The sequence below is a fragment of the Podarcis filfolensis genome (assembly GCF_964270895.1).
Source record: "Podarcis filfolensis genome assembly, chromosome: 7".
NCBI classification, from domain to species: domain Eukaryota; kingdom Metazoa; phylum Chordata; class Lepidosauria; order Squamata; family Lacertidae; genus Podarcis; species Podarcis filfolensis.
Window position 1 is genome coordinate 49,857,982 of NC_139603.1, and position 9,459 is coordinate 49,867,440.

Below are 9,459 nucleotides of genomic sequence, written 5' to 3' on the forward strand. Positions count from 1 at the left end.
AGCACAAGTAACTAACTCCATGTATGCTCTCCTCTGCATGCACCAAGCCAACACAAATGGGAGCTTCATATGTGTATAGGAGCCCAAATGGAGGTTTGCTTTGAAAATATGATTTGCCCCACACAATTTGCTAAATTGCCCCACTATGTTCTATGAGACTTAAACACAACTGACCTCTTCCAGATTTCTAATCACATGTACAACCTGGGTTACAGAGTGATATATTTGAAAGGAACCCCCAGAGGTCACCTAATCTGGAAATCCACTACTTACAGCAGGTGAGGGGAAACTTTGGCTGCTGAACTACAACTCCCATCACCCCTTCTGCATGTGAACCACACACCCAACTTGTTCAGCCTTTGCTTGTGGGACTTTGCTTGTGTTTCCAGGACTCCTTTGTCGCCCTGTACACATTCTGCTTTGGCAATAGCTTTATTAAACTGTGGTGCCCAGAACTGGATACAAGATTCTGGACGAGGTCTGACCAAAGCAGAATAGAGCAGCACCATTGCTTCTCATGATATAGGAACTATACACCTATTGATATAACCTAGAATTACACTGTCCTTTTTTGCTGCCACATCACACTGTTGACACATGTTTAGATTAAGCTCCAAGACCTTTTACATGTACTGCCCATCCTGTATTTGTGCATCTGATCAGACATAAGTGTGGACATTTACATGTATCCCTGTTTAAGAACATAAGAAGAACCTGCTGGATCTCTCACAGTGGCCAACCAGATGCCTATGCGAAGCCCACCTGAGCATATGAACACTCTCCCCTCCTGTGGTTTCTAACAACTGGTGTTCAGAAACATACTCCCTCCATCTGTGGAGGCAGAGCAGAGCCATCAAGGCTACTAGCTGTTCATAGCCTTCACTCCTTGAATGTCTCTTATCCTAATTTTGTCGACTCCCAAATTTAGCTAGTTTTGTCCAGTTCTCCAGCCTGTCAAGATCAACTTGGATCCTGTTTTTGGTTCTACTTGCATCAGCACCCCCAAACCAAGCCCCAGTAAAAGCCCCAGTTCAGAATATGCTCACCCACATTGAATCAATGGAGCTTATGTTAGTCATAAACAAAACTTACTCCACAGATTTCAACAGGATGTAAGCTCAGCCAGCTTTCTCTCTATCTGGTCCATATACAATCCAACCAGATGTGTATTTATAACAGACTCAGTGTGAGGAAACAAAAATGGGTCTGATATTTTTAAGGGAATATTTTAAGTGGAAAGGACTAAAGTGTCAGACTGAAGACTTACATATACAAACATTAAAGCTGGCGGCAAATACTCACTGATAGCATATCATAAAATTTAAGAGCCCTGCTGAGTCAGCTCAAAGGCCCACCAAGCCCAACAAGTGTTGTCCAGTGCTCTGGTTTTCAGAGGTTCAAAGAGCAGCAAAAGGGCTTTCAAACAGCCCTGCACTGAGTTTTGGCTGTGCACACTTGCTTCAAACAGGGGAACAGGCACGCACAGCCAAAGGGAGCAGGCACTAAATCCTGCTGCTGTGGCTGTGTGCACTATTTTCCAGCAGGGCAACTGGTATGAGCAGCTAATGCTGAATCAATCCCCGCTACCATGCCAATCTGCCGCTGTCACCCTCCATTGAAGTGATGTTGCAGGTGGCCACTCTTTCCTGAAAAAGGCCTTGTGAGCCAAATTTGACCCCCTGGTGGGAGCTAAAGGTCCTCCACCCCTACATTACATGATGTTCTAAGCGACATGGAAGGGAAAAAAGAAAGGGACGGGAGGTGGAAAAGAGAGTCTTCCATACCCTCCAACATTTCTCTGATGAAAATAGGGACATCCTATTCTTTAGCAACAATAATAATATTTTTGTTTATACCCCACGCATCTGACAAGGCAGCCCCAGCCACTCTGGGCAGCTTCCAACACATATAAAAACACAATAAAATATTAAACATTAAAGAAACCTTCCCTATACAGAGCTGCCTTCAGATATCTTCTAAAAGTTATAGAGTTACTTATCTCCTTGGCTCGGGGGTCACATAACTCCAGGGCCTTCAACATTTCTCCAATGAAACCAGGGGCATTGTGTAGAATCCTGCAGGATTTCTGCAAGAGAAGGATTGCTGTTTGTTAGCTGCAACTGATCTACAGCAGACGAAGAGAAGCTGGGCCTCAAGCAGCTGTGCTGAAAGTTCAGCTCTGTTGGGCCTCCCATCCCTCAGCTATCATATGGAGAGCAGCCACTGCATCAGACTACAGGAGAGAGAGGGGTAAGGGAAGAGGGCCATCAGCTGATAAGCCAGCTCCATCAGGGTCCTCCCTTCATCAATGTCACCTGGCAGCAGGCTGCCATCAAGCTACAGCAGAGAGGAAGGGAGGGAGGGAGAGAAGCAGTATTGCTCTATCAACTCTGTTGAAAGATCAACACCTGCTAGCTCCACCTTTACTTAAACCTTTTCAGTTCCAGCTGGCCATTATAAGCACTTTGTAACTAAGATCTAGTGCTCAAGTTTGCTTTCTTTCTCATTCCTCCAAATCTGTTTTCTTTTTGTGCCATGTCTTTTAGAGAGTAAGGATTGTCTTATTATTGAAGCTCAGAAGCTGCTTTAGGAGCCCTTTTTGGTTAAAGATTGCAGTTAAAATACTTCAAATAAATAATGTTGTAACCACAAATACGTATAGGTTATCACTGAATCATCTGTCTCTACATGGGAGATTATAGAAGGAAGGCCTGTGACATAACTATGCTTCTTCTGTCAGAACCTAAGCAATTTGAGAAATGGGCTATGTTCTCTATGTTTGAGAATGATAAACACCATGGCTATGTACAACCGTATGATGGATTTTATTTACTGTAACCTTATAGAAATTATTTCTGTATTGTACAATAACAACTTTAAAAAAAAAATTCAAAATATGATAAAAGCCTAACTTGATGTTGAGCCTTTAATAACAACTTGATCTACAAAATCATCAGCTGGAGCTTTTCACAGCATGTAAATAACCATTATCACCTGCTAGCAGCAGCAGCAGATGCTGTTAAACTGCAGTGGATCAAGAGAGTAGGGGAGGAGCTGCTAATTATAGGACATGGAGAAAGAGTTCCATTGTCCATGGCAGGAGAATCTCTCTTAGTAAGTCTCAGCAGCATTCTGCATCGCAGGGAACACATATCTTCTACATATTAGACTTCATCCCATGTGTGCTACATATTGGTACTAATGGAGACACACAGCCACAATCAGCTCATCATTGCTTTGTTGGGGGTAACTGTCAGCTTCTGCAATGCAGACTGCTTCCTAATGTGAATGATCAGGTACTAAAACAGTTAAACATCTTGCAGTGACAAGCAGCGACAAGCCCCAAGGAGAACCCCAGAATTTTATAGAATGGCAGATAGGAATCATGACAGTACTTGGCGCACTGCAGAAAAGCAAGATCTATCGTGCCCAAATGGCCCATTACAGGTAAGAATGCAAGGAAGACTGACTCCTAAGTTGGGTATTTCCACAAGCAATGGACATTCTGTGGCCCGTAAAATGTAAGCAAACAACAGTTGCTTAAGAGTTCCCTGCCCCCCACAACACACACACACACACACACACACACACACACACACTTATGTCCAAACATCCTAATCCCAATAGGCAAGGTTCATGTTTGTGTGGGTTACTCATTGGCTTATTCACAGTGCCTGTGGAGTCTTTCCTTCCATATACTATAATCCCACGGATTTCTGCAAAAGGCCAATGGATGGAAGTACTGCCCAGCTGGACTGCTTACTAAGTAAATAATCAGAATCAGCAGGTTTAAAGTCATACGGGCACTTGATAAGTAGGCTGTTTTGCAGAAGGATGGAGTATAAAAACTCAAACCTCACCGGCCTATAGCTGTTGGCAGGGTTTTGCTGATTGCACACACACACATATAACACCATGGCCTCCTCCTCTCTGCTTCTCGTTTGCTTGGCTGCAATGGTGTACATCACTGAAGCTACGCCACTGGTAAGTATTGCATTAGTGGTACAGCAGTTTCTCGGTGGGGGAGTACAATCTTCTTGCAAGCTTATTACCAAATTTGTACCACATATGCTGATCCATAGTGAACTGTCCATATCTTCTGATGGCTGCATCGTTTACCAAGGTACTTTAGAATGGCTTTCAGGTTGCTGGAGACACATTCTATTTGTGAAATAATACGTACCAAACTGCTGACAACTGGTAATTTAATCATGCTGAAGAAATTAAAATAGTAGTCCAAGATATTGTCACATGCCTGCCACAGTGTGATACATGGCTGTCTCTTAGGAATTGCAGACCATTTCACGTTTCAAGATATCGGTTGTTTGGAGGAAAGGTACCCATAAATTCCAATGTTTCTTACTATACAATGCAGAAAATTTTAGCACATGCCATTTATAGTTAGAAAACTATATCTGTTAGTTAAGTTTGTCGTTAAAAAAATAATAATAGCTCTCTATTTGTTCTTCATATATGCATAGTCTAAATGTATGTTACCATAAAATCTTACAAGGCTATTGCTTTTTAAGCAACTGTTGGTGCAATTCTGTTCATACATGTCTACTCAGAAGTAAGTCCCATTGAGTTCAAGGGGATTTACGCACAGGTAAGTGTTTGTAAGAGGTCTGTTCCATTTTACTACACTATTCATTATTTTTCATCGTTATTTAAAAACATGCAATATGTTACCATATACAGCAAATGCCTCAATGCAATTTGTGACAGTGGCAAATCTGATAATTATTTGCAGCTCATCTTCTTACTCTGTAAAATGAAAATCATTTTTACTTTTATTTACAGTGAGTTGTAAAGTTTGATTCTCAATTGACTACAGTTAATAATTAAAAATTAATAGTGCAATGCTCAAATGTATGTCAACTTCAAGAATATTGCTGTGCTAGCTGAATATTCATTAATAATGATAGACCCACTGAACCTTTAAATCAGAGTAAAGTGTGGAGGGAGGAATAAGAGGAATATCTATTTGTTAAAAGCAAAGCTTGAACTGGCATAACATTTTCTTTTGTGCTTGCTTTTAAATACACTTAACAGACCATTTCTCAAAGCTGCATCCCATGTCTATGTGTATATAAATGATGTTTGCAGTAACTCCTAGCCCAAGCTTATTTGTTTGTTTGTTTGACAGCTCTTGGATGTGTACAGGCTGTTGAAGAATTTGTAATGTGTTCCTTATGCCCATGAAATAGCCTATGGCCCACAGACACTCTGATAGATATTTTCTTCTGCCAGGTCAAGGTTTCCCATGGCTCCATTGACTCAAAGTGTCCTCTTATGGTGAAAGTCCTGGATGCAGTTAAAGGAAGACCAGCTACCAGCCTACTGGTAAAAGTGTCCAAAAGAGCTGAAGATGGCACCTGGAAGGAGTTTGCTACTGGGTAAGTTGCCCTGCATGCAAAGTGCCTTGAGGAGCAAGTCAGCCTTGCTGAGACGGCACCTCCAAATTGTGTGAATCCACAACACTACCACCAACCAAGTTTCTGTTCCATGCCTCACTGTTATTTCCAAGGGTTTATACAGATAATATATGTTTACTCACAGCAACAGGAACAACTTTCTGCCGTATCACTGTGGAGCACCATCACACCCATCCTGTATTTGTCAAGTGAACTTATTTGTTACATGACCTACCACAGAACACCTTCCTAGGAACATGACTAGTACTATAGTCTGCATTTGAAAGCCATATGTCTCTGCAGCTATGAAGACTAGATGTTTGCTCTCTTAAAAAGAATCAAAACTAACCTTTTCAATATCCTCACAGGAAGCTACGTATGGAGACAGGGCTGCAAACTGCTCACCCACTCTAGAACACCTAGAGCCTTGTCAGCTGATAAGAGGGAGATGCAGTGCTTTTCTTCTAGTAAAAAAAGGTGCCGGTACTGCACATATCCCTGACATCTGGCTAGTTCTGAAATGAAACTGAATGAATTTCCAAGTGAACTTTGAATTGCAACTTAAAGCAGTCTTATACATGACTACACAGAAGTCTTGTTGAGAAAATCTGGTGCTCCATGGCAGCCCCAACCCACTTCTTGTATGGGAAAAAAATGTACATAAAAAGATACCATCCTTACTACTTTTACGCACCTGTATTACAGGGAAACAAATGAATTTGGGGAAATCCATGAGCTTACAACAGATGAACAATTTACAGAAGGCTTGTACAAGGTCCAGTTTGACACCAATACATACTGGAAGGCAGCTGGCGTTGCTCCATTTCATGAATATGCTGATGTGAGTATTTGGGGGGTCGTCGTCGTTCCCCCCCCAATAATGCAAACCACTGGCAGAGTTTTTAAAATCCCACAATATAGTAAGTTTTCGGAGTCAAATATTATCATGGGACCAATTGATTGGGTAATTACTGCTATCGACTATGCAGCAAGACTGGAGAGAGAAGAGGATGCAAGCTGAAGGTTTCAGTATGTGTAGACTACAGGAGTGGCTGCATTTTAAGTGTCCGATCCCCTAAAAAAGCCACATCCAAATCTGTCCTTCAATCTATCAGAACTTCAACCTGTACAAAACCAATAAATCTTGCATTTGTATACATGAACTTCCAGCTGAACTACAAGTATACTTTCCTTAAACAGTGAGCAAACTTTTTAAAAAATTTAAAACAATGTTACAATCCAACTTCTGTTGGTTAGACATTGTAAGCTTACAGGCTTACCTTAACTTTCTCACACATGCATAAGGAAGGGCACAGTGCCTGAAAAATGTAGACAAAATAGGCCATCATGACTTAACAAGTGGATTCTGCCAAATCAGTTTTTCTGCTGGTTCTCAAAGTGCAAAACATTAGGAAAGCCCCCAAGTCATAATATTCTTTGCATTGTATAATATTCCTGCATTGCAGGGGGTTGGACTAGATGACCCTTGGGTCCCTTCCAGCTCTAAGATTCTGTGGTGCTTCTTGTTAAACAGCATAAATATTTTTAGTGCCTCTCTAATTTCACATGCATTTTTAGAAAGAAACAATATGTATATTGGTTAAAGCCGGGCACTCCTTAAAACTTCTATAAAAACAACTTGTTTTTTGTGCAATGCATTCAGTGGTTTTTAATTAACTAACCACATTAAAAGCATATCTTCACCGATCAATGACAAGATGATTCTCAGCACTAAAAAGTCGCTGTAAATTTTGCAACCAAATTTAGCATGCTTATGGAGTCACCGTATCACACTGAATGCCTTCCAGCGTTTTCATTAACTTCTTAACTGAAATCTAAACAAAGCTGTCCCTACCCAATGATTATTTCACAAGTATGTGCACATAATGATTCCCAAATTGCCAAGGTTTGCCATTCATTTTAACAGATGAAGTCAATCTTTATATTCTTTTTTTTTTGTATACAGATGTATTCCTTCTATTGAAATGAATTGGCCTGTCCAAGGATACCAGACAAATCAGAGCACTTGGACAGTTTGTAGGCAACTTATGATGAATCGATATTTTTAATACAGGTTTTTACAGAAAAAAAGCATTGTATGACCAACTTAAGTATTTTCTTCTTGCAGGTGGTTTTTACTGCTAACGATTCTGGTCATCGTCATTACACCATTGCTGCTCTTCTTAGTCCCTATTCTTATTCAACCACAGCTGTTGTCAGCGACCCAAAGGAATGACATCATACTTTATTCTCACAACATTCTCTCTACTATTCCACTTTTGTAGGATTATATTAGAGGCAGCAGTTAATTTGTATAACCCATGGCTTGTTTGCTAAAGTAGCATCTAGCATTAACATCTTGGCTAAAACTTTTTTTTTTTTAATGCATCAATAAATATTTCTTCTCTAAATAGTTTCAGCGTTATTTTCTGTGTTACAAAACAAGATCCGGTTTTGTTTTAAAAAGCTCATGAGGCACCCACGGTCCTTTCTCAATTTTTATAGGGTCTATGCCCATTGCACATCAAGCTGCTGGCACACCTATGCTCACTCCAGGAAGCCTGGAGAAATGCAGTGCCATTGGCACATAAGTCACACTTAAGGCAGAGGGAAGTGGCAGGGAAGGAGACATTGTACTGAAGATCTCACTCAGTGCTCTTAGTGATGCACATGCACACATGCACACACACACACACATGAGAATGGAATGAATTCTTAAAATAGTTTCCACTATGAGTGCAACTCGCCTTCTGTGAAAGGAGCAAAAATGTAGGGTCCAAGCCATTACAGTAGTACCTTGGTTCCCAAATTTAATCCGTTCTGGAAGTCTGTTCTAAAACCAAGGCATGCTTTCCCATAGAAAGGAATGCAAAATGGATTCATCCCTTCCAGACTTTTAAAAACAACCCCTAAAACAGCAATTTAACACAAATTTTACTATATAACGAGACCACTGATCCATAAAATGAAAGCAATAATCAATGTACTGTACTGTAAAATAAATAAGACGGTATTGTAGATGACAAAAATTAAAATTATTTTTTTTCTTATGTGCACTGATATGCATGAAGAACAAGTCATAGTCAAAAAAACAAAAAAGCCACACAAACAAAAACGCAAAAAAAGCAAAAACAAAAGCTCCAAATATCACCTCTGTGTTGCATGGGTGCTCAGGACTCAACAGCCGACAGACTCAACAGGAAGCCTCTGATTAGCAGCAAGGGACTCAATTTACAAACGGAACACACTCAACAGGAAGTGGAACATGTTCCACTTACAAGGGAAAGTTCACAAACTGAAACACCTTCTTCCGAGTTTGCAGTGTTCTGTTTCCAAGTTGTTCATAAACTAAGCTGTTCTAAAACCAAGGTACCACTGTATTCCCATGTAAAGTCAGTGCTCAAACTACCAGTAGTTTAGGAAAAGTTAACCTGAGAAGCACCTTCAGGAACCTGAAGATAGCTAGGCATGCACGCAAAGAGGAATTGCATGAGCAATGAACTGAATTGTATATTGGGTAATTAAGGGCATGTTTCTAAAACCAGGCACTAAGTGTTGTTGCTTGCAGTGACTAAGTTAGAAATCAAGAGACTTAAGGTAAAAATGACTCACATAAGAACACATGTTTCAGTGGATCTACTCTGAATATGACTTGGTCGGAATCCACTCTAAGGAAAAATAATAATAACAAAAGATTAAAACCTCTTTCCATTTAAACTTTGTAGAACATAATGATGCAGAGCTCTCCTAAAACCTGTGCTTTAAAAGAAAAGAAATTGAAGGAATACACTGTGTAAGCTATATCAAAACTATTTCAAACAAAATAAAAGCTATAATACTAAAAGTAACAGTACATCAGTTTTTAGCACACTACATTTCAAGAGACAACGTATTTTAAAAGTACAAACATTTTAATGTGCAAAATAAAATGTCATAGCATGATTCTTTACAATTTCCAACATTAGTTTTCAGTGCATTAAATGAGCATCTCACAGCTGGAACAGTAAAATAATGTTAAGTACACTTCCCTCTGATATGCTGCAAG

At 40.0% G+C, this 9,459-nt stretch overlaps 1 protein-coding gene across 1 annotated transcript; it reads left to right on the forward strand.

Moving 5' to 3' along the window:
* Positions 1–3,830: 3,830 nt before the first annotated feature.
* TTR (transthyretin) lies at positions 3,831–7,825 on the forward strand. Its single transcript, XM_083623143.1, has 4 exons — positions 3,831–3,984; positions 5,251–5,396; positions 6,120–6,255; positions 7,543–7,825. Exons 1-4 carry the CDS (start codon positions 3,916–3,918, stop codon positions 7,648–7,650), a joined length of 459 nt encoding a protein of 152 aa, XP_083479269.1. The 5' UTR covers positions 3,831–3,915; the 3' UTR covers positions 7,651–7,825.
* Positions 7,826–9,459: the final 1,634 nt, after the last annotated feature.

Bases quoted from the DNA above. Each gene is read 5' to 3' on its own strand.
- TTR (XM_083623143.1), top strand. From the start codon at position 3,916: ATGGCCTCCTCCTCTCTGCTTCTCGTTTGCTTGGCTGCAATGGTGTAC. The intron at 3,985-5,250 runs GTAAGTATTGCA...TTCTTCTGCCAG, and splicing joins TCACTGAAGCTACGCCACTG to GTCAAGGTTTCCCATGGCTC. The intron at 5,397-6,119 runs GTAAGTTGCCCT...CCTGTATTACAG, and splicing joins TGGAAGGAGTTTGCTACTGG to GGAAACAAATGAATTTGGGG.